Genomic DNA, 23,377 nt, shown 5'->3' with positions numbered 1-23,377 from the left:
GTGAACTGTCATTGTCTGAAGTGAGAGCTTGAGTTCTATTTCCCTCTCTGAATCCTGCTCAAGACTTCAAGCTACATTTTTCACGGGAAAATACCTAGAATACAGAAGGGAAACCATGTTGGGGCTTAATAGTTTCTTCTTCTAATTCATGTTTTACAGTGACACAATACTCACCTCTAATTGGCTTTTTCCTCATTTGTACCATAAAAAAATACCATGGAGAAAGATATGATACACTTCTAGTCAGGCAATGAAAAGTAATTTTTTTCTGCATTATAAAGTGTTCATTATTAGGGGTGTGCACCCAAAAAATATTTGGGTTTCCTGAAGTGGGAAAAACTTTGGAAAAACCTGAAACCTGAAGTGGCATGCTGCTTTGGATTCAGGTTTCTAAGTCGCTTTGGTATGCTCCATAAAGATTCGGAGCATACTGAAGTGACAGGGGGAGGGGGAGGCCCACCCTTAAACTCCCACCCTTAAACCCCGTCCCCCACCCCACTTACCTGGGCAGGTGGAAGTCTGGAGCCGCCGCTGCGCTGGCCAGCTGGCCTTTCTTGCTGCCGCAGCCTGCTGCCGCAGCCACATGAACAAAAAGCATTCTCTGCCACCTCTGTGCAGCTGCCACCATTGCAGCCAGCTGGCTGGCAGAGAGGACATTCCTCACCGCTGCACAGCCGCGGATGACGCAGCAAGCTGGCCGGCACAGAGAGCCATTGCTGCTGCTGGCAGAGGCCAGCGGGGAGGCGGGACGGCCTCCTCCTCCAGCGCAGTTCCTGGTAATTGGGGGTGGGGAGGCTAAGGGTAGGGAATGGGAAAGTTTAAAGGGCCCTTTCCTGTCGCTTGCAAGCGGCAGGGCCCTTTCAACTTCAGCTCGGAGGTGGGGGGAATTCCCCCAACTGCCAGCTGAAGTTGAAAGGGCCCTTTCCTGCTGCTTGCAAAAGAGCCCTTTAAACTTAACCGCCAGGGCCCCGAAGCATTACGAATGCTTCGGGAAGCTTTGATTTGGGATTTCTGGATCAGGGCCAGCAAACTTTCCGAATTGGGCCCGATTCGGGTATTTTACCCAAATCGAATACCCGAAACACACACCCCTATTCATTATATAAAGGCACCAGTTCTTCTCCCCAGAGGGAAAAACAATAAATGAAGGAAGAGAAAGCGGAAATAGTGGGGGAAGGAAAAATGAGATGGCCCTTTGTCAGTCATTGCCAGTCCTTCACTTGTTAATATATCTAATTTTCAACATGGCCCCATCTGTGGATATTTAAATTCAGAGACTAGAGTCATGAACAGACAAGACAGAGCTTTTTCAAACCTGAAAAAAGCCACAGGTTTGCAGAAAAATCTGAAATATTTTTAAAAAATCATTGGGGGTTAGGTAGGTAGGTAAAGGTGCAAGCACCAAGTCATTACTGACCCATGGCGGGGACATCACATCACGGCGTTTTCTTGGCAGATTTCTGTTATGGGGTGGTTTGCCATTGCCTTCCCCAGTCATCTGCACTTTACCTCCAGGAAACTGGGTACTCATTTTACGAACCTCGGAAAGATGGAAGGCTGAGTCAACTTTGAGCTGGCTTCCTGAACCTGGCTTCTGCCAGGATCGAACTCAGGTAATGAGCAGAGCTGGGGCTGCAGTACTGCACCTAACCACTCTGCGTCTTGGGGCTCCTATTGGGGGTTAAACCCCCACAAAATAATACAAAACAGCACACCTCTCAGTGTTGTGGCAAGAATGAGATGAAGGAGAGGAGAATGATGTTAGTTGCTTTGGGTCCCCGAGGTGGATAAAGGCCAGGTATAAATGAAGTAGATAAATAATAAGCATAGACGAAGATTGCAGGGGGAGCAGATAAAAGGTAGGTTGCTTCTGGGTGGGTAGAAGAGAAGAAAGCAAGTAGAAGTGAGGATATGGAGGTTGCCAAGAGGAGGGAAAGAGGAAATAGTGGGGGGGGGGTACAAGGGAAAGTGAGGTGCCCCCATAAGTACTTGCATTTTCCCCATCATGCAACTGGGCCAGAGTTTTCCCATGCTGAGGGTACTGGGAGAGCAAAAAGGGGAAAACTGATGATAAATGTATGTTGGCTGGTTGGCAGGAAAGATAGAAGGAAGCAGGAAAGGGGTAGAGGCTATGGGGGCTTTTAGAGAAGGAAAAGAGAAAATAGTGGGGATGGGGAAATGTGATGCTCCTTTAAGTCCTTGCAGACCCTCCCCCTCTTGTTTTACTCTAAATCTGTTTCAGAGACTTTATTGTGAAAACATCTGATGCTTATGTTGTCAGAATAGTGTAAAAAGATGAGCCCAATGAAAATCCACAGGATGTATTTACTTCAGTTTACAGTTAGGGAATGACTGTGATCTGTAGAAATTATTTATGTATATGTAAAAGACCTGAGCAAAAGATTTTTTTTGTGTAGCAAACTTTAGCTGGTCAAAAAGTTTTAAAATCCAGCTATAGCAAAGCTAAAATATTAGTTATTACAAGTATTCCTCCAAGGGTTGCCAGGTTGTGCCTGGTGACTGGAAGGGGGTGATTGTGGGCAGTGGAGGAAATTTACCCTTACACATGCATTAAAGTGCACGCATTTGCTGCTAATGTGATGATGTCCCTTCCAGTAGTTATGTCACCACCACTCTGAAACGACTCTGACATTTGGGCAAAAACTTCCATGTTTTTTGCCCAAATACCAGGGTTTCAGATGGCAACATGATGGTTCACTTCTGGGCATACAGGAAGTGATATAATTGCATTGCTGGCAGCATCACGATGTCGCCAGAAGGACCAGCAGAAACAGGGTAACTCCCCCAGCTGAGCAGCAGTGGGAGGGCAGTCTTGGGTGAGAATCCCACACCCCTGGGTGGGGCTGGCAACCCCAATCCCTCATATAATCTGGTTGTTTATTGTGGTTTATTGAAGTAAAAATTGTGTGTGGTATATTTACTGTGCATGTTAAAAGTTACATTTTATGAAAAATAGATGAAAAAATAGTTGATACAGAAATGTAGAACCACACCAAAAACCAGTATATGTTTTGAGGGGTGGAGAAGGTTGCTGTGTATTGAAAGAGAAGTCATCAACGTACTTTATGGCTTGCTGAATTGGTTATTAAGCCTTGTTTTTCCTCAACTCCATATACTGGAATAGCCTAAATAATAATTAACTACAGATTGAGATATCAAGCAACCAGTTCTACTTATCCAATATAATGGCTCCTCTAGCCAAACAAGCTTCCAGATTGTGTTTACACAAACAGTACTTCTACTAATCTGGATGGTGACTGCAGCCTAGAAATGTTATTGCTAAAGCTTTCATTAAAAAAAAAAAGAATTTATAGTTCCTGTAGTGAGAATTCTGCTTAATTCATTCTATTATAACTCTGTGACAAACATTACATTTCAGTTGAGCTCTATCTTTGTCCTAATTACTGTGTCCTTAGAGTTGACTGTCCACCACTCTGTTTCCTGGTTTTTGACGTGAATGCAGATGTTCAGTCAGTTTTACCCAGGTATTGTTATCAGATGCCTCAATATCAGAAGGAGAGTTAGGACAATCAGAAAACTTGTAAACAATGTGGTCTCTACAGGCAGTGTAAAAAATACATAACCTAACGACTTCAGTGTTTCCCCTGTGTATAGACACCTGCTAAGAAATTCACAGCGGAGTTTGTTTTCCTTAATAGGATATGAAATATAGTTGTCAATAACAGGAAATGAAACAGGTGTCAAAAGATTGTTCATGATTCAAGCATGCTGTGAAATCCATTTATTCTATGTTTTGGTCGCAATGTTCTCTTACCAGATATCTCATGGTTTGGGGTGTCTGTATGACATATATGTGAGATTTAAATTTGTTTATTTCAATTTGCATTTAGTTGTAAATCTTGTTCTGATATTTTCGTAAACAAAGAACTCCTGGGTTTATTAAAAACACTGATCCGTGGAATCATTTGAAGGGCTTTGGAAAGATAACAGCCTTCATTACTTGAGGACCCTTCCTGATAATCTAGAGAATATATACCACACCATAGAGAAATATATTTGTAGGGTATAAAAATACTGCAATGTAAAAACATCAGAACACCATTAATTGTAGATGTTTTTAGATGTTTTCCTTTAAAATTCATCTCAGTTATGTAATACCTCAGGTTCCAAATATAGTTGTTTCAATTTTTTTTTAATTATAGTTTTGTAAAAGAACCGTACTTGTGTGAGTTATTCAATATGCAAAATAGGAGGGGTGAATCTACACAAAAGAAATATTTTGCCTCCTGACCAAGTGTGTTTTCAAGCTCTGGATGTTTTGGTACTGTCAAACAGAATGGCTTGTGCCACCACAAATATTTTTTCTTTTTCTGAGAACTTTTTTCCTCCAATACAATTTGATTCTGGGGTAACTATACCCCAGAATACAATAGGACGGTCAGATATTTAAATCAAATTATATTTTCCATGTTATATTTTAATCGAAAACTTCTTCATATGCAAAAACTGCTCCATCCTGAAATGTTCATCGATTTCCTGCTTTTTTTTGTTTTGAAAGGTAACTAGACAGTACAAACATTGCTCATGTGCCCTGGGAAGTTAGTTCCAAGTGCTGTTAGCATTATTTTGTCTGACTTTTTTAAAAGTTTAAAAATGTCATTTATTTAATCTCATAGTTTTCCCAATTCTCTCTTTAATGTCACATACCTCCACTTTAGTGTATTGCCATATTGTTCATTAATTACTTTATTTGCCTCAAGTTCTCTGTGCGCTTAGTTCTTAGCATATACCCACATGTGTAATGATATTTCCTCATCTGTCTTTTCATGTGATAATTGCTTTTTTGCATGATATAGGAATGTCCAAATGCACAAAACATTTCAGATGTTTGACACAGCAAAGTCTTCTCCTAGGGTTTTTTTCCCACTGAACTTCCTGTATTCTGTTGTTCTCTTCTGTCTCTCTGCTTTTTTAGAAATAATAGTCTATAAAATCTAATATTCCAATTTCAAAGAGGCATATAGGGTTACATTGCTAGTTCTAGCTCTGATCACCATTCCCTAATTAGTAGAAGCTAAAAGACTTATTTAGCGTATTCTCTACTTTGTCTTCCAGATCTTTTATAAAGATATAAAACAAAATGGGACCGAATTGCGATCCCTGGATCCCACTGGAAATCTCTCCCCAACTAGATGGACTGCCACTTACGATTACTCTCTTAATACGGTTAGATAGCCAGTTTTTGATACATTTGATTGTACTAACTGTCCAAAACATCTTATGTTGGCTTTCTAACCATAAGATATTGTATAGTACTGTATGAAATGCTTTACTAAATCCCAGCTAAACTATCAACTGCATTCTCATCGTTCATTATATCGTAAGTCACTTTGAATCCTTTTAGTGGAAAAGACACTAATAGATAAGTAATTTACATGTGTTGCAATGTCAAGATTCATTAATTGGTCCAGTAGTTTGGACCCATGCTCATTTAGTCTTTTTTCTCTGAAAATACACCTCATCCTTTGTTTAATTGTTATGGAATCATTGACTATTGAGGATTCTAAAAAAGCACAACAGCAGCTTATATCTTTTACAAGAAAAATGGCTCCATCTAGACACTTCAAGTGTTAAATTTTTCACAGCTTTATAAAGACTGCTTAATGACTGAAAAGTTCCTTTTTGGGTGCATTTCTGTTTTCAGATTTGTAGGAGGCCTGTTGGGATGAGTGTGTGCAATTAAAACAATTACTTATTTAGAATAGTTTTATATACTTCAGTCAAGTGTTGTTCTTCCACTCCTAGCTTGGTAGTTATTTGTAAAAGTCAAAGCATTTCCATACCTTCAGCCATCCTGAAAACTTATTCCATGTCACTTTTACACTGCTTGGCTGCAATGCCATCTTGGATTTATTTTGCTCTTGATTTTGTGCAATTGTTTCCTTCAGTGAGGACAATTTTTTCTCTTCTTATTCCATGCAAGCTTCTATCAATAACCTCTTAGCTTTGCTGCAAGCCCTCTTTCTATATTGCATTTGCCTGAAGCCTTAGTGGGCTGAATCCTGTTTGGTAGATAGCCAACAAAAACAAGAAGAGAATTGCATTGATTACCAAAGAAAGAACAGAACTGGAAAATTGATTTATATATTTGTTTAAATCATGTGTATCCCACTTTTCTCAAGATCAGTGGGATTCAAAGCAGAAAAGAAAGTCAGAGGATGGGACTTCGGTAACATGGGTCTGCTGCACAGAGACTGCCTATTGTCAGTTTTCTCAATACCTACTTGGTACATCCTGCTGAAGATATCTACAGCTGCTTTCTCACATCCCCTTTACATTCTCTGCAAAAATTACTCAGGGATGTAATTTATCAGCATATTGGAACTACTGTAGCTAAGCATTGTTACAGTGAATGTCATAAAATTATGGAATGGTTTCAGGCATTCACACGCAATGCCATGCAGGGAAAAACAGCAGTGGTGCTGTTAACCAGCATCCCAGTGGTGGTGACTGTATCATGTAGATCTCTCAGCAATGGAAATTTGTAAAATAATCAGTTTGACTGAGGAAGTTTGACTGAAGAAACAGAAGTTATGTTGAAAGACTAACTAATGATTGCCACTGGGTCAGATTAATTCTTATTTGCTCTTCATATGATGTAATCTCTGAAGAAGCTGCTTCTGTTGAATTAGTGGTAAGATAAGTATAATCTTAAAGCAGGAAAGGGGGAAAGTAAAATAAAGAAAAGATGTTTGAGGTGACTCCCCCTCAGCATTCCATACTTGAGGACTGTATAACTTCTTTTTTAATATCCAGAACAATTCTTATTATTTAAGATTCTTACTACAAGTTTAACACAGTTAAGTAAACCAGATATTCCATCATGGGAACATGCACATTTGAACCATAGCATCAGAATCCTGAGAGAAGTTATATTCTAGACCTTGAAAGTAAAAACTCTGTCAAAAACAATAATAGTAAAAGTACTCTATCACCAGTAACCACTTCCATCCATATTTTTCAATTGGAGTTGATTTCTTGAGGTACTAAAAGGTTTCTAAAAGTACAAGAAAGCTATTGTTCTTAGTGTTGTGTTGCTGTTGTTTAAGGATTTGCCATGAACAGCAGTGACAAGCCATGGTGTGCAATCTCATTATTAGCATTATGTGAGCATTTGCGATGGACGTAATGAGGAGGTGGTGGCAGAGACTTATCCTGTCACCTGTTACAGAAAAGGTCATAAAGTAACTTATCTGTACTTTCTGTAGTGCTAGTCCTGCTGACATCAGAAAAAGATACGAGTCCGTTCTTACTGTCCTTAGCAGTGCTCTTATAATGACATCTTTAGCTTGCACAAGAAGGATGTGTATCTGCTTGTTTCAGATGTATCATCTCTCTCACACAATCTTAAGAATCTATACTCAAGTACTTTTAGGCAGGTAATTAACTGACATAAACTTTCATTAAAAGTAATCTATTTTTTATTAAAGGTCTTTTAACAGAGACTTCCTTCAGATGCAACAGTCATAAAAAATAGAACAGGCCAGACAATGCAGCTAAAGGACAACCATTTAAGAGTTCATATGTGTAAGGTATTCTGTGTCATAGTTGGAGCCAAATTAGCCAGTCCATATTGTGTTCTGAGCTGATCTATAATAGTATGTCTGTTTGATTCCTCCCCTCGCCTATTACACATAGCTATCACGTATTTGCAGTCTCATAGATTGTGACATGGGGGAACCAAAACATCCTCTGCCTTAACTGCCGTTCTGCATAGCCACATGATTCCACATGAAGACACTAGGACTGTCTCTGTGCTGGAGCTTTCTTCACAATCCATGTATACCACTCAAGAACAACTGAACTCTATTACAGTTCCCTTATAGATAGGATTTCAAGCTGGCCAGTTTTCCAACAGTTTTTCATCCCTCTGGCCAATTGCCAGATGTGATTCTTTTTCATAGAGTGGAGGGGAATAGATGAGAGTTTTTAACTTGTTTATTTTGTGCCTTGTAAAGCAAATGATTTTGCTACATTATTCTTAAACACACACTCACACACACACACACACACTCACATGGCTTGCAGTTTATTTTTACTTTCATGTTTTTTGGCCAAGACTTTTCTGTGCATCAAAAGCAGCTTCTCAACCACTGCAGCTGACGTGTACAGCCATTTCTGCTTTCCTTTCTCTCCCAGTGTATGATCACTAGAAAGAGAGAGAGCACAGCACCAGCTATGAAAGCACTCCATTTTGCCCTTTATTTGTAGATTAAAACATAGAGTTGTTCTTTAAAAAAACACCTGTAATTATATTTGCTATCAACTTCTATTAAAACGTTTTTCAGTCTTAGTTACCAGAGACTTTTTTCAGTCTGATGATAATCCTTGGAGAATTTCCACAGGCAAAGGGAGGGTGATTATTGATTATTCTCTCTCCCTCTTCAGTCCTCCAATTCTCCTAAAACTATTCTTGGGGATTTCCTATCTGCCAGGAGCAGCGTTTCATGGGGGGAGGGCATTTTGGGCTGCAGCAGAAGGGAGCAAGAAAGTCAGAGTCATGGACAGAAATGCCTTCGATCCATGGAAATCCTCTGTGGGACTCAAGCTACTTGATATAAATGAAGTTCACTCCCAGGAAAGTGCATGGTACTGAAGCCTGGAAGCTATGAAGCTGCCTAATCAGACTATTGATTCAACTAACCCACTTTGACTGGCAGTGGTCCTCATCTTTGTTGGCATTTATAATCACATGGAACAACTGTGCACCTTAAATAAACAGAGTATTTTCTGTTGACTTCACTATTTTACCCCTCAGCTTGATCCTGAGCACAGAGAATCACATCTAGGGTCCATTGGCCCTGGCTGTGGATTTGTGCCATCCAATAGTTGACAGTTCTACTTGTAGGACAACTTAGGTTGAATCAAATGGTGTCCTTGGTACAAGTAAAAGGTATTTCTGCTAAAGCAAGTAGGAGATTTGCAATTTCTACAGATTTCCTAGTGGAAGTTCTCTGTTCTCTATTCCATGATGTTCTCGAGGGTCCCCGTGTGACTCAGGAGAGGGTGCAAGTGAGTGTAGGAAGATCTAACCAACAACTTGCATTTCTATTCATAATATTTAGGATCCAGCCTTTTAGGAGCTCCTTTTTTTAGTCCTTAGCCAATACAAGAATAAATAAAGGCCAATTCATGTTAGCCAAGTGGAACAGAAGACACTTCTGTATCGTATCGATCCCATGATACTCTGAGCAGTTCTACTAGGACAGGAGATGCTAACATGGGAAGGGTATCATTGTAGTATGTCTTAAGAGATGTTAGCACAAGAGATTAGTCTCTAAGCTAGGGACAGATTGGGACAGAATAATATTATTTCAGATGGTTTAAGGAAGAGGCATAGCGTGGGGAGGGCCAGGGGGCGGCCACCCCGAGCACAAAATTTTGAGGGGGCGCCATGTGCACAGTCCTCCCAGGAGTGCTCCCCTCCCTGCCCCTTTGCTGCTGCCGCCAACACAGCGCCCAGCGAGCCAGGTGTCCCAGCGGCGCAGCAGGCGGCCTGACCCCACTCCCGCGGTTTGGGCCATTCGCATCCCCGTCCCCTTTTCATTGCAGCCACCTGTGCCACTGCCATCAGCTCAGCGCCCAGCAGTGGCGTGGACAGCTGCGGCAAAGAGGTAAGGGGCAGTGAGGTGAGCAGCCTGAACCGCGGGAGCGCTCTGCGGCTAGCGGGGGCGCACGCCCGTGCCGCTGCTGCCAGCTCAGCGCTCAGTGAGCCAGGCACCCTGGCGGTGTGGCAGGCGGTGCAGCAGTGGTCCGCCTCCCAGCTCCCCCCCCCCCCCAGAGCACTCCTGCGGTTTGGGTCATTCTTGCCTCCCTGCCCCTTGCCTCTTCGCTGCAGCCGCCCGCAGCTGCAGTGAAGAGGTAAGGGGCGATGAGGCAAGCCGCCTGAACCGAGGAGCGCTCTTGGGTGGGCGGGGGCGCACCCTTGTGCAATGATGTCACAGAAGTGATGTCATCACGCAGGGCCCAGAGCATGTGTGCACTTTACGTGCAAGCACAGGGGAAAGGAACCACCTCCTGCCCCTGGCAGCACTAAGGCATGCTATGCTGCTGGTTTAAGGTTTTATGAAGGGGGCCTCAGCACCCAGGTTGTGCTGAGCTTCAAAAAACTGTTGAACACTTTTTACTAAAAGTGAAAGAAAATATATGAGTCTGTGCAGCTGCTTAGAGTGTTGTGTGATATTTAATATGCCTGTTTACTAAAGACTGAAAGAATGATTCAGTATCAGTTATAAATTCAGTATATGCATCAAACAAGCAAAAAAAATGCAATTTCTGTAGAATAGGACTGTAGCAAAGGAACTTGGAAGACAGCCAGAGGAAGACAGAGGGTTGGATCCAGCCAGCTTTTATACTCTGTCATTCCCAGTTTCCTTTCCTTCATCCCATATGGTTTTTGACCATGCAAATCCCATGTCACTCTCTCTCTCTGTCTCTCTCTCCCCCTCTGTCTGTCTGTCTGGTTTTCCTTTTTCACTAGTAGAAAACATGGTTGGATCCAACCAGGAAAGGAGTCGTGAAATATGTCATGGCCCGGTAGAACTGGGTTCAAATCCCATGAATCTCACCTTGGGCCAGAGACTGTTAGGGTTGCCAGCCAAGGGAGACTTTATGAGTGGGGACTGACCAGAATGAGATCCCTGACATCAAGATATCATTTTGAGCTTTGAGGGTCCTATGACACAATGGCATCACTTTCTGTTTCACTGCTGGGAATGATGTCAGGACCATCTGGAGGATGCCATTCTGGCCCTCGTGTTTCCCCTCACTGGAGCAAGGGTGTTCAAAGGCCGAAGGGAGGTCCTCCACCTAATAAAAGTCAACCCTAATCACTGTTGCTGAGCACAGGGTGGTTGTGAGGATAGAAACAAGGGGACTTTTTGAAAATAGGGGAATATAAAATAAAAATTAAAGAAAAGTGTTAATGGCCAGTAATTGCAGTAGCAAAAGCAGCTGAGGTTCACCTATCTGTTTCAACAAAGGTGATAAATATTTGACAAAAGGCTTTTCAAAAGAGTGAAGGTGAATGCATAAGACATGCCTTCTATCTTTGACCCATTCGTTGACTGAGGATAATACCTTGGTTTCTGTCAATGTTACCTAGCTCTCTGAAATTGTTTTGCTCCATTTGTCTTCAAAGTCAGATAACATTTTAAGGCTAAATCTATTTTCGGCTTTGTTTTGAAACTATGCTTTAAGAACAGGCAGCTTGCAGGCAATGGAATATGACTGTAGAACTGGAATTCTCTGCCGCATCAACATGAAACATGTTTGATCATGTGAATAAACGGACATTTCAGAAGTACATTAAGAATAAAGCTTTAGTTAAAAATAGTAATTTCTCTGATAAAAATAGTAATTTCCTTGTAATATAGGTAGACTTATATGTAATGTTTCTCTGTACATGTTACTCACTCTTCCTTTAGATAGCCATCATTTTGGACATTGGCTGGGATTGGTTTCTTATAGGTGTACCTGGTGTTTAAACTGGCACGATCAGCAGGGTCTCATGCTCCGAGGTCAACATTCAACAGGTTGATCAGGAGTAACAGTGAAATCCATGTTTGTCATTTATCACGTTATCATTTAGAGTGATTGTACCACACCAATGATTACTGAGTTTAAGTAAATATTTTACAGTTTAGCATTCACTTTCTACTTGTGTGTGATTCCTTAATTTTTTCCCTTTCTCATCTTTATCCATCCTATTTTCCCTACTTTTTGGAATTTCTCCATTGTATACCTAATATCTGTTTTACATCATCAGGAAACTTGGTCTGTGGCTGAAGTATTCCTTTAGCACCCAAAGCCTTCTTTTTATCCCCTTCCTCCATCATGTTCTAAACTCGTGTTTTCCCTTATTCCATGTCATCATTTCTTTCTAGGTCAAAAGTGACCAGTTGGGGGAGGAAAAAACCCTACATTTCCATCATGAATTTATGTTGTCTACAATGTCAGGGCCAAGACAACAACAGCAATTCTAAAATGAGGATACACTTCTGCTGATTGTTGGCTCAGAGTGCCCTGTGCTTTTAATTAAATTGCATAATTTATAATCATAGCCTATCATGCATTAATTTTAAATGAAAGCTAACAGCTACTTTTTCTCTAAGGAAACTGGTCTTGATTTTATTAACTTACAGGACAGAAGAATAATTGGCACATATCATTGTCCAGAAATGTATTCAACAAAGGTATCTTTTATTGTTTTCTAATGATTTTATCCTTAGAGACATAAAACTGAGGTCTTGGACCACTAGTGGTCATTAAAGATCCCATGGCACTTTTTTTTTTTTTTTTTACAAAAGCTGGCATATTACCAGAATCCTATCCAGATTTCAGTTGTATTATGAATTGTCTTCTACTTTCTGAACCATCTCCACCACTCACCACTACCCACTGTATAGTTTCAATTGGCGACAACATTTTTCATTTCCAGTTCTAAAATATCGTGTGTCTTTTGGCAATTTCGCCAGAGAGGTGACTGCATTTGTTGGTGAAGTGATGTTGCTTTCTAAAGTCTGTAAATTGCTTTGGGATCCTTCTGGATGAAAGGCTTCCTATAGAGTTAGTGTGTTTCACTGTTGTATTGTAAACTTTTCTTTAGCTACAAGCATACATTTTCATTAGGGATGGGTGAACCTATCTGTCACAAAGAAGCTTGAAGATATCTTCCTAATCTAAAACTCAAACTTCGGTTTCAGGTACAAAGATTAGGTCAATTTTCTTTCTGTCATTTTTCTTTATCCTAAGATTATGTACTTTCATGGTTTGAAAGTGAAAGACAGGCAATACTGAAAAGAGGCATCCAAGGAAAGTTGGCTTTTTATGACAAAGCATACATTCTCTTACCTATCTACTCTCAATGTAGGACAACTGGAGGTTCATCCATTACTAACTTACTGTTATCAAGTAATTATCCATGTCTCTTAAAAAGATTAAGAGACGTCTAGCCTTCTCAAGCAGCGTTGTTACTAGGCAAGCATCTGATAACTGCAGAAAACTTCTTATAAGAAAACATGAGTGCTGGTAAATGCCATATGTGCTAGAAATATTTTTCTCCTTACAAAATTTCTTGAAGATGTGGCAGCTTGCTGAAGTTAGTCACATTGCATTTACTGTAATGGTATCTTTGCAACATTCATACAAGACTCCTGGCTATTTGGGAACTTGATATGTCTCATTATCTCAGTACAGTCTTTTTCCTGTGTTTCAATCACACTCCATATTCTCATGATTATTATGTGTGAGTATATAAACTTTATTTTTAAATTCCCCCCAAAAAATTCTGTCTGGCCAAGCTGCCCATTTTCCTTTTGAAAACAAATGTGTAGGAGGCTGAAGATGGTTCTACCATTGATTGGAAATAGAGAATTAAACTTTCAAAAAGCTTTGCTATCCTGCTTGTTTGATTCACTCCCATTCAGCCTCCACTTCCTCCCCACTGACTGCTCTGATTTATCAGTTCTCCGATTTTTTTAACCTAATGTGATAGAAAAATGCTTTATTTGTTTCACAGTCATCATGTACTTGTCTCAAAGCTAATTTCCTTCTTTTAAAACAGTTTTATATTTAGACGTTAAAGAGTTTACTGTTTGCTAAATGGTAAAATCTTTAATGCTTGGTGCCATTAAGTGCATGTCATAATAAGCAGTTGTTTTCCATGAAAAAAAATTCATCTCTTCCTAGGACTTCAGAAGTCATGTTGGAAGGGTGTTGTTTTGAGATATTGCTGTGGTTATATGTACATAAGTGTTTGTTGTGGACTGCAGAAGATGTATGCTTGAGTATTGATCTGTTTTGTTTAAACTAGAAGTTTAAACAAAACAGGCATTCTGATCAGAATTATGTTATTCTGTTATAGGCTCTAGACACTCAATGGCTAATATCTAAAACATATCCTATTAGCAAGCATTGTTGTAAACATCAAATTGATTGTCAGTGACAATTTTATTCTATCATATCTGTGTGTGAATTTCACACAATACCTAAATTGGAAGATCCATGGGATTTTGATTTGAAAGAAGTAGTTTGGTGTGGTGGTTAGAGTGCTGGACCAAAATAGGGAAGATTCAAATCTTTACCTAACATGAAACTGACTGGATCTCATTGGACCTCAATCTAACTGAGATATTATGAAGATAAAATGCAAGAGGCGTGTAACAACCTCTTTATCTTCATTGTTATTTGTGACAAAAATCTCATTCCCTGGATTTCAAACTAATATGATCCAGTCCTTATTTCAATGGCTATAGTAATGTGAGTTGGTTGATGAGAAGAATAGTGAATTATTTGTAAACATTACTAAGGTGCAGGAGGCAGGATTACAATAGAATAAACCCATTCTTTTATTTACTCGTTCAACAGACAGGGTTTAACGCTCATGAGTATCTACTAGAGATGGGCACGAACTGGAAAAAAAACCATGTGATTCATGGTTTTTCACATTTCACGAACTTTCACAAACCTGCCCCGGTTCGCAAACTGGTTCGTTTGGTTCATGAAAACGTCACGTCCAGGTCAGCAAATCATCACTTCCGGGCCTGCAGAAGGCCACTTCTGAGTCAGCAGAAGGTCTGCAGGAAGTCCATCCCCTGTTGCCTGGCGCTGATTGATTGGTGCCAGGCTGTCTGCAGTGATGAACCAAAAAACAAAACAAACGAATCAGCCTAAAGTTCGTGACAGTTCGTCAGAAATGGGCTCTGACGAACCACCGGTTCGCAAACCACGAACTGGCCCAGTTTGTCATGAACTTTGGTTTGTATTTCAGTTCATGCCCATTTCTAGTATCTACTGTTTCAGTGTTACAGTAACAATATAGCCTCACAGTTTTCTGCTCAGGCAACAATGGGTTTTTTCCCCAGAGTATTACTGTTACAGGAGAGTTTAAATAAAAGCTAATGCAACTCCTTTCAGAGCTTAAATGCACTTTCAAGTCTGACTGACAATACATTAGTTGACATTAGTCAACTAATGTATTACATCTCCAACTTTAGGAATTCTTCCAACTAGCCAAACCACACAGTCAGAGCAATTTAGATATATCCTTCCCTGAGAAGATAGATTCACTCTGGATTAACATAACTTTTCCTTAATAACCAGTCTATACTACCTGAGCCGGACTTCTAGTTCACTGATCTCAGCAGTCAGACCTTTTCTTTCTAGAAAAACTATTAAAGTCTTGAGTTCACTCTCTGCTTCACCTCTCCTACTCAGCATTCTAACATTCTCTCCTATTGCTGTGGCTTTGCACTTTCAAATCTCAGAGATGGGTCTGATAAACGACTCTCCCTCACCACAGGAAGAACCATATATGTTACGCTGTGCTCCCAGGATGAGATAAAGTCCCTGAAATAAAGGAATGCAATACCACATGAACTTAAGGTTCAATCTGCAAGCCCAAATTGTTCAGCTACAATATCTCAAAAACCTTGCTTGAAAAATTCTGTGATCACTTACAGATTTCTGTGGTCTTTAATAAGATATATTATGAGTACTTAAATGGGTTATATCAGCAGTAAAAAAAATTAAATGAACATTTTTCCTACGCAATAATAATTTAAACACCTAATAAATATGTAAGACTTTTGTTACAACATTCTAGTTACTCACTGTTAATGTCTAAATGTTCCTTCCTGGCCAACATGTCTGATGATGTCTAGGTTTGTGGACTGTATATGTTCTGACTATGCCATAGTTAATCAAAGCTGATGGTTTTCCAAATATGAATACCAGTTGTTAGGAAACAAATGTATGTCTATCCTTATCTCTCATCAAAATCCGCACTCTAAACATGCTCTTGTTGCACATTGAACAGTTATGATTTGTGACTAGTTGCATGAGAACGTATTACTAGGATGCTTGCTCAAAAGTCCCATCCCACTGAAAGCAACACAGAGAGGATATTTATTTACTTGTAAGCCATTTTATATTAAAATTCATAACAGTTTTTAGAAAAAATTAAAAATATATAAGAAGTTACTTTAAAAATACAGACACCATTTACACCCACTTGCAGAATTACACCATGTATAGACACCATTTACACCCACTTCCCATGGTTCTTGATCAAGCAAGTAGGGTTGCTCACTTTAAGGTGTAAGGGGGTGGACTCCTCCTGGAATTACAGTTGTTCTCCAGACAACAGAGATCAGTTCCTCTGGAAAAGTGGCAACTTTAGAAACTATGGAACACATCTCTACTGAGCTCCCTACCCAAAATCTTCCCTCTACAGGCTCTTCCTTCAAATCTCCAGGAATTTCTGAACTCAAAATTGCCAACCCTACTGGCTAGTGATACACTCATGGAAACCCTTTCACCAGAGGATTGTGTTCATTTTGTCTTAGTTTACAATTAGAGAGGCAAAGAAGTCTGTCTTGGATACGGAACGCTCTCTAGAATTGTTGAGGAAACCCCTTTCCACTGGTACTCAGTAAAATGATTCCATACTTGCATTCCCATTAGAACTAAAATTCTCCAAAGGAAGGCCTTTACACATTGAAGTAGGACTGTCCCCAAAACGAAAGAGAAAACAGAAGCCTGGAGTATATGTGAGAACGTGGGAATGAATAACACTGTGCTTAATAATAGTGTGTTTATGGACCACTCTTCTAGACACATTAGTGCCTACTCAGAGCCGTGAATAAAGTCACTATTATACCCACAATTTAGCTGGGGCTGAGAAGAATGGCTTACCCAAAGCCACCTACTGAGCTCATGGCAGTAGAGGAATTCAAACCAGCAAGAGTGCTTACTCACAGCCCAACCACTTAACCACTATGCTACAGCAGCTCTCAATTCTATGTATATCACTCTTTCCCCAAGCATGGAAGAAGTTGCTGGAGTGGAATGGGGATTCTTTATAGATAATATACAGGTTGATTAATCAGGCAGTACATAAAAACAATTTATTTGTGTTTATACAAAAGCATGTAAATCAAAAAGAAAATACATCTTACACCATTAGAATATGGTCTAGTAAAATATGTCACTTAGCCTTTTCAGGTCTGCTAACAAAACTTACAATGATTAAACTGTTAAAGTTTCCAGATTTCAAGTTACTTTCAAATGTATATATAAAGAATTTACCAAGTTGGAATAAAATGTGACAGCATAATAATTATTGTCAGTCTAAACATTAAATTTAAACTTTTTGATGTGATAACTTGGAGTGAAAGTCACCTAGTTTTAAAAAAATCATTGTTTCCTTATAATACCTATTGAAATTAAGGACTGGTCCTTTCTATTCAGCAAAACATCTGTCCTAAATAAGCAATAGATACTTTCCTGAAGAAAAAATTGTGAATGACATACTTCTTCCCAAAGTAACTCACTGTGGCTCCTCTCACATCCTTTGTACATTTAATACCAGAAAAATAAAATGTGATTTTTTTAAAAAAAAAAGTTCTATGATACACCAAAACGCGTGTAGTTGACACTCATACTCTGAAATGAATGCCTGGTTATTTTTGCTGCTGAGGTACAACCTAGTGCCATGGCCATTACCGTGTTCTGACAGGACAAATTGTTCCAAGATAAATTGTTTATGAAGAGCGAACATTTATCCTGATCATTGCAAATGGAAAGAGATCCAATAGCAGATAATATCAAATCCTTTACATCAAAATCTGAATTCTGAACTGAGAGTTTCCATGTTGTTTTCAGTAGAAGGAAGACTGATCAAAACACCAGGACTCTAAATGCAGAACTTTTGGTTAAAGACAGAAACCTTATCTACTTTGTCTCATTCTGCAACCGTATTGAAATCATTTTTATTGTGAATGCTGAGTAGTCTTGTCAGAACAGAGATTTTTGGACTGAGAAGTATAGCTTCATCCCAGTACAGTATAGCAGTGCCACAGACTTCCAAGACTTCTAGCAGCAAACATGTGGCCATAGATATTACCATATAATGTGTTTGGCTGTGCTTTCAAAATATAAGATCTAGAAATGAATGTATACATGCACCATTGAAATATAGGCTTCTGTAGATTGACATTGAGAGCTGGATGTCTTAGGTCTGATTTTATTTGGTAGTTGGTTTGGTTTGAGGGTTTATTACACACTAAGACACTTCTTTATGTTTTCCAGATGGATCCACATGAAAACATTCTGTTGAGCACACTTGAAATTAAAAATGAGATGGCTGCCTCTGAAGCTGTTATAGGTCTTGGAGACCCTAGAAGCACTATGCTGGCCTATGATACCTCAAGTATTCAGTATCGGAAGGCTGGCTTACCAAGACACAGCTTTGGCCGTAACGCCCTGGAACGGCATGTGGCACAAAAGAAAAGCCGGCTACGGAGACGTGCCTCTCAGTTGAAAATTACCATCCCTGACTTGACTGATGTAAATGCCATTGATCGATGGTCTCGCATATTCTTCCCTGTTGTTTTTTCCTTCTTCAATATTGTCTATTGGCTTTATTATGTGAACTAAAATAAAAAGCCACACAAATATCAAGAACTCGATTTCACTTCAAAACCGGTTGTACAGCCAAATGTGGGACTTGGGGAGGGAAAAAAAACCTATTCAGGACAAAAAGTTATTTTAAAACACCTTAGTTGCTGGCCCACTCTGTAACATTGAGATTTCCTTTGCAAAACTGTGAAACATGTTTAGTTAAAGTACAAATGTATGCAACATGACCTTTAAAGATATAATTGCATTACATGTGTGGAAGTAGAATTTGGCACTTAATCGTTTCATTGTTTCCCCTAGCCTTCATTTTAACACTGATGACTTTAGAAAGAGAAAGCTGTAAGTTTTGAGTTCTAAGTGCAGTGTATCGTGCCTCATCACCTCTGTAACATGCACTGCATTACCTGACTGGAGAACGGGTAATCTTATGTGGCTCGTGCTTACAAACCATATTCCTACATTACCTGTGAAATACATGAACTTGAAAATAAGTAGAGCCTACCATCACACCATGAAATTGAGTATCAATGTTTTCCTTAGTAATTCATGCTACTGACTGAGATTTAAAAGTATGTGAAAAGTTCATGCAAAAATCTAAACATTTATTTGAAAGATACAGCATCTTATCATGCTGTGATCCATGGAATAGTCTGAGGTTTGTATGAATACGTGCTATATAGTACGCCATTAAGCATAATGTCTGAGAACATTCTATGTGTAAAGTGCCAAATACCAGTGGGCCATCAGTGGCTTCATAGGAGACTTTCCATTGGTATTCTGCCTGCCTTTATGAGAGAGAGAAAAGAGAATGTTTGTTTTTTAAAATAATGGCCGGGTTATACATATTGTACAAATGGTTAATGTCAGTTTGCCTCTTAGTCTGAACCCTTCCAGTGAACTCTATTACTAATTTGATTTATATTTTATTTCTGAATCAAAGAGATTGAACAAAATCATATGTGTAAATGATTTTTTTTTTTTTTTGCTGCTTAGACAGGATATATTTTAAAAGAAAAGAACAACTAGCAGAGAGAAAGATTTGTCATTCTATATCACTGCATTCAATATAGAGGTGTGTTATAGTTATTGTTTTATATGGGAGAATTTGGGAAGTATTACTTGTATTGTTTTTATATAGCTGAATATTCCACTATCTTCTAGTGAAAAAAACTGAATTATTTTAATTTTAGGTTTTAAAATAGCCTCTTCACATTTTTCGTCTTTTCATTTCCTCACATTCTTCGGGTAATATTTATTATTATATGGTCTCTACCTTTGGTTCAGTAGAGTTTGTGCTAGATTCAAACTGGTTCGTTCTTCTAATGTAAAAGAACTAAGACTAGGGAATAAGGTGTGTTTCTGTTTAAAGAAATAACACATTGTTTTTTTCCTTGTGCATCTTTTCTATCTAATTATTTGTTTAACTACACAAAACATGAACACATTCATGTATCTTTTATAAAATACTTCTAAAATTGGTGTTGCTGAGGGCCCATTCCTCAGAGCCAGCTGGAATTTCTGGATGCCACAGAAGCACCAACCGCTTGACTCAGACAAGAGATGGCTTCTCATCTACATTTTTCCCCCGAGTGCACTTTGAAAGCCAGAACATTCTTTTTGTGATGTTGCCCATATGCAAACTAGCAGTGTTTTAAAATAATTTTATGTGTACTTGGGTGTTTCTGTGAGCTTTGTCATGATATATACAGGTTTTTTCCCCCATTACAAACAAAAAAACCTATTTCATAGATGTTTGAAAAATAACACTATCACTAATATCTAAGGTACATGGACTTTATAAGAAAGTACTTCTCTTTTTTCCACCACCACCCCTTCACATTGGTTCAACAGGTCAGCTTTGGGGGATTGTAAAATCAACTCTTAGTACTGCACTTTAAGATATCTGGAAGTTACAGTAAAAGCCATAATGTTTTCTGACTTTGCCACTGAGGGGAAGAATTTTATCCAGGGAGATTACAAAAAGAAAGTACACAATCACCTCAATGAGGTCCTTTTTAACAGAAAAATGCTTTTAGAATTAAATGGGATACCATGTTTTCAAACTAATTAATTCTAAAGTACTATGAGGTTGTAAGGAGAAGCAGGACAGTAACATAACTTGTAACATACAAACATACTTGTTTTCTCCTGTTTAATATCAGCATATGATAATTAAAGAGAAAGTATTACATCATTTGTTTCAGTAAAGAAACCAATAAGCTGTTATCTTCGAATAGTTGAAATACATTCTTGCTTATTTTGTTATGGTCACATTTTCACATAATAATTACTCAGTCTTTTCAGGTTTCAGGATGCTACCAGCCAGCAATTAAGGTGTTTTCTCTCCATCTTTGTGAAGTTCATGGCAAAATTACAACTATGTAACATGGCACAGTTTTATCAATATTTGCAATCAAAGCTCTGTAAATATGTTCTGTATATGACTGCTACAAAGTCTAATATGCATTTTCCAATCTGACAATTCATGCAGCATATTTGTGTTTGCCTAAAGAATGTTACGTTTCTATACTATTGCAGTTTTAATGACCGGGAAGAAAGAACCAAGCAATGTTGTTCTGAACATTTTCTGTTTTCATCCCCAGAGAAGCAAAGTCTTAAACAATAGCACTGAAGAAGACAGCTGAGACTTTTTACATTCTAAGATAAAAATCTTAGAATCTGCCAGATACAAAAGCACAATGCATAGAGAACATGAGAGCAGGCAGGCATATAGATATATCTGGGGAACAGATCCCATTTAAATTTAGATAAAAATGCATATTAAAAGTGCAACTGAAGTAATTTTTAAATTTAAAACAATGTTCCAGTATCATAGTTAGCAAAGGTAATCTAAGTGAACAAAACAATAAACATTATACAAGTATATAATGAGTATATATATACATACTTCAGTATGTATATATGTGTGTCTTTATTAGTCAGTGTGTGTACATGCCGTATACACGCACACTGGTGTCCCAGTCCAGTGAGAGCAATCCATATGCTGAAATTGGTTTCTGCCTATGGATCTGCTATGCCAAAGATGCAGGCAGGCTACTGAATGTGATGAGAATAAAAAATCCCCACCTCCAGCAACTTCTTTGCACTCCTTCTAGTACAATATCATTGCAAGAATGTTGTCTCAATAGGTCTTGTATCTGATCAACACTATAAGAAGCATCAAACAGATAGTAAATGAGCTGTTAGGTGAGGAGGAGAAAGGGTGTATATGGGTGGTTTGACTACTACACTCACATTGCAAAAGGTGGCTAGTACTATAGGGGGCATGCTGCTCACAGTGATGATCCAATATGGGAATGGGAAAGGGCACTCTAAGAAGAGTCTAGCATTGCAATCCTATGTATGGTAACTCTAAGCCCATTGATCTCATTGGACTTAGACAGAAATAAATTGACATAGGACTGCACTATAAGGCAAGCCTGCCCATCCCTTTGCTCTTGCTTTCCTGAGAATGGATCAGGACTGAGACCTCAGCGCCTGATTTCTCTTTGGTACTGCAGGCATGCAGCATTCAGTGGTGCTCATGTTTCTCTGGATTTGGGCTGCAATCTTACGTTGATATTTTAAGGAATAAGCTAATAACAGTTTTGTTTCTATAATCAACTGATATGTGAATATTTTTTGAGAAAGCAAATTATTAATATATTTAAAATCTTACTATACAGGGTAACCGGGCATTTCTATATCAGCAGATCAATGCATATAATTCCTACAAAGCATTGCACAGTTTGACATTACGATAGTACTGTACCTCCAAGCATCTCAAAGTAGCGTAGCTCTCACATTGCTTGCCTATTTCTTCTCTTTTTTAAAAAAAACACTAGTAACTTTTTAAAAAGTCCTAATATCTAGGGGAGAAAAAGCAAAATTGTGAAATATTTCTATGGGGAAAAGGACAGGAAGGTCAGGGTACAATACTTTTCCAGTAGTGATCATAACATTTTGCTATCTGTACATAGAACATATAATGTGAGCTATCATAACTGAAGCGTAATGTGTAAATATTATCAGATTTCTTAACATTTTTAACTTCTAATTTGTACTTTAATGTAAGGCAAAAAGCTGATTCTATTTATGGTTTAGATTAGTGTCCTAAAATTATGTAAATATTTAAATAAGCTGTAAATGATCAGTCAAATAGAAACAGTAATTGTTCAGTGATAATTTTTGAGGTTTCTTTTTTTACTAAGTACTATAATTGCAGTTCTCTAGCAGAATAATTTAAACACCCTTTTGCATAAGACTTGGATTCCAGAGAAGAGTTTTAATATACAAATCCATGGAAAGTGCAGAATTACAATAATCAATTCAACAGCATCAGATTCATTTGCACAGTGGTGGAAAAAAACTACTGAAGATAGTTCAATAGAACCCTCTCCGATGGCTCTGATACACACATGCAAGTCCAATGAGGTAGGGAAAATATCCCAATTACATTAGGGTAGGGGGAAATTATGTGTATATAGAGGGATTTCATATTTAAGCTTTCTCTGCCAATAAAGAGAATTTGTCAACTGCAGCCAAGTAAAGAGCTCGGTGAGAATACTGGAGCCTTCTGGAGCTTTAGATTGAGAGTCAAGGATACAGCAACAGAAAGCTTTGTTTCAGTGTTCATTTGGACTAAGACTATGATTGTAAGAGCATTGGGCTGATACAAATTCACTTCAAAGGCAGAGGTGAATTAATCATAAGCTAATAAACATTGTTTTAAAAGGAGCCCAGGTCATCTTTGGCCATGACGTAGTTAACTGAGCATGCCTCTGGGTAGAGATTACTCTTACACTGTGTGTCATGATGGGCTCTGTTTAAAATTCCCTGTAGCTTAGAACATAGTGCCTATTCTTTATCATGATATAGAAGCAGAGCTCATGTTTCCAGCTTCAGGGAAATTGAA

At 38.7% G+C, this 23,377-nt stretch overlaps 1 protein-coding gene across 2 annotated transcripts in view; it reads left to right on the top strand.

Annotated features, from left to right (window-relative positions):
* The window catches only part of GABRB2 (gamma-aminobutyric acid type A receptor subunit beta2), a 161,811-nt gene extending 143,331 nt beyond the window's left edge, over positions 1-18,480 (top strand). The window contains exons 9-10 of one of the 2 annotated variants that reach the window (XM_054977307.1): positions 5,098-5,208; positions 18,133-18,480. In XM_054977307.1, the coding sequence (XP_054833282.1) occupies positions 5,098-5,208; positions 18,133-18,480 (459 nt within the window). The remainder of the gene's footprint in view (positions 1-5,097; positions 5,209-18,132) is intronic. The other variant, XM_054977308.1, reaches the window with a different exon arrangement.
* Positions 18,481-23,377: the final 4,897 nt, after the last annotated feature.

This window comes from Eublepharis macularius, chromosome 4, assembly GCF_028583425.1.
Source record: "Eublepharis macularius isolate TG4126 chromosome 4, MPM_Emac_v1.0, whole genome shotgun sequence".
Classification (NCBI taxonomy): domain Eukaryota; kingdom Metazoa; phylum Chordata; class Lepidosauria; order Squamata; family Eublepharidae; genus Eublepharis; species Eublepharis macularius.
This window is presented reverse-complemented; position numbering and strand designations above follow the sequence as displayed.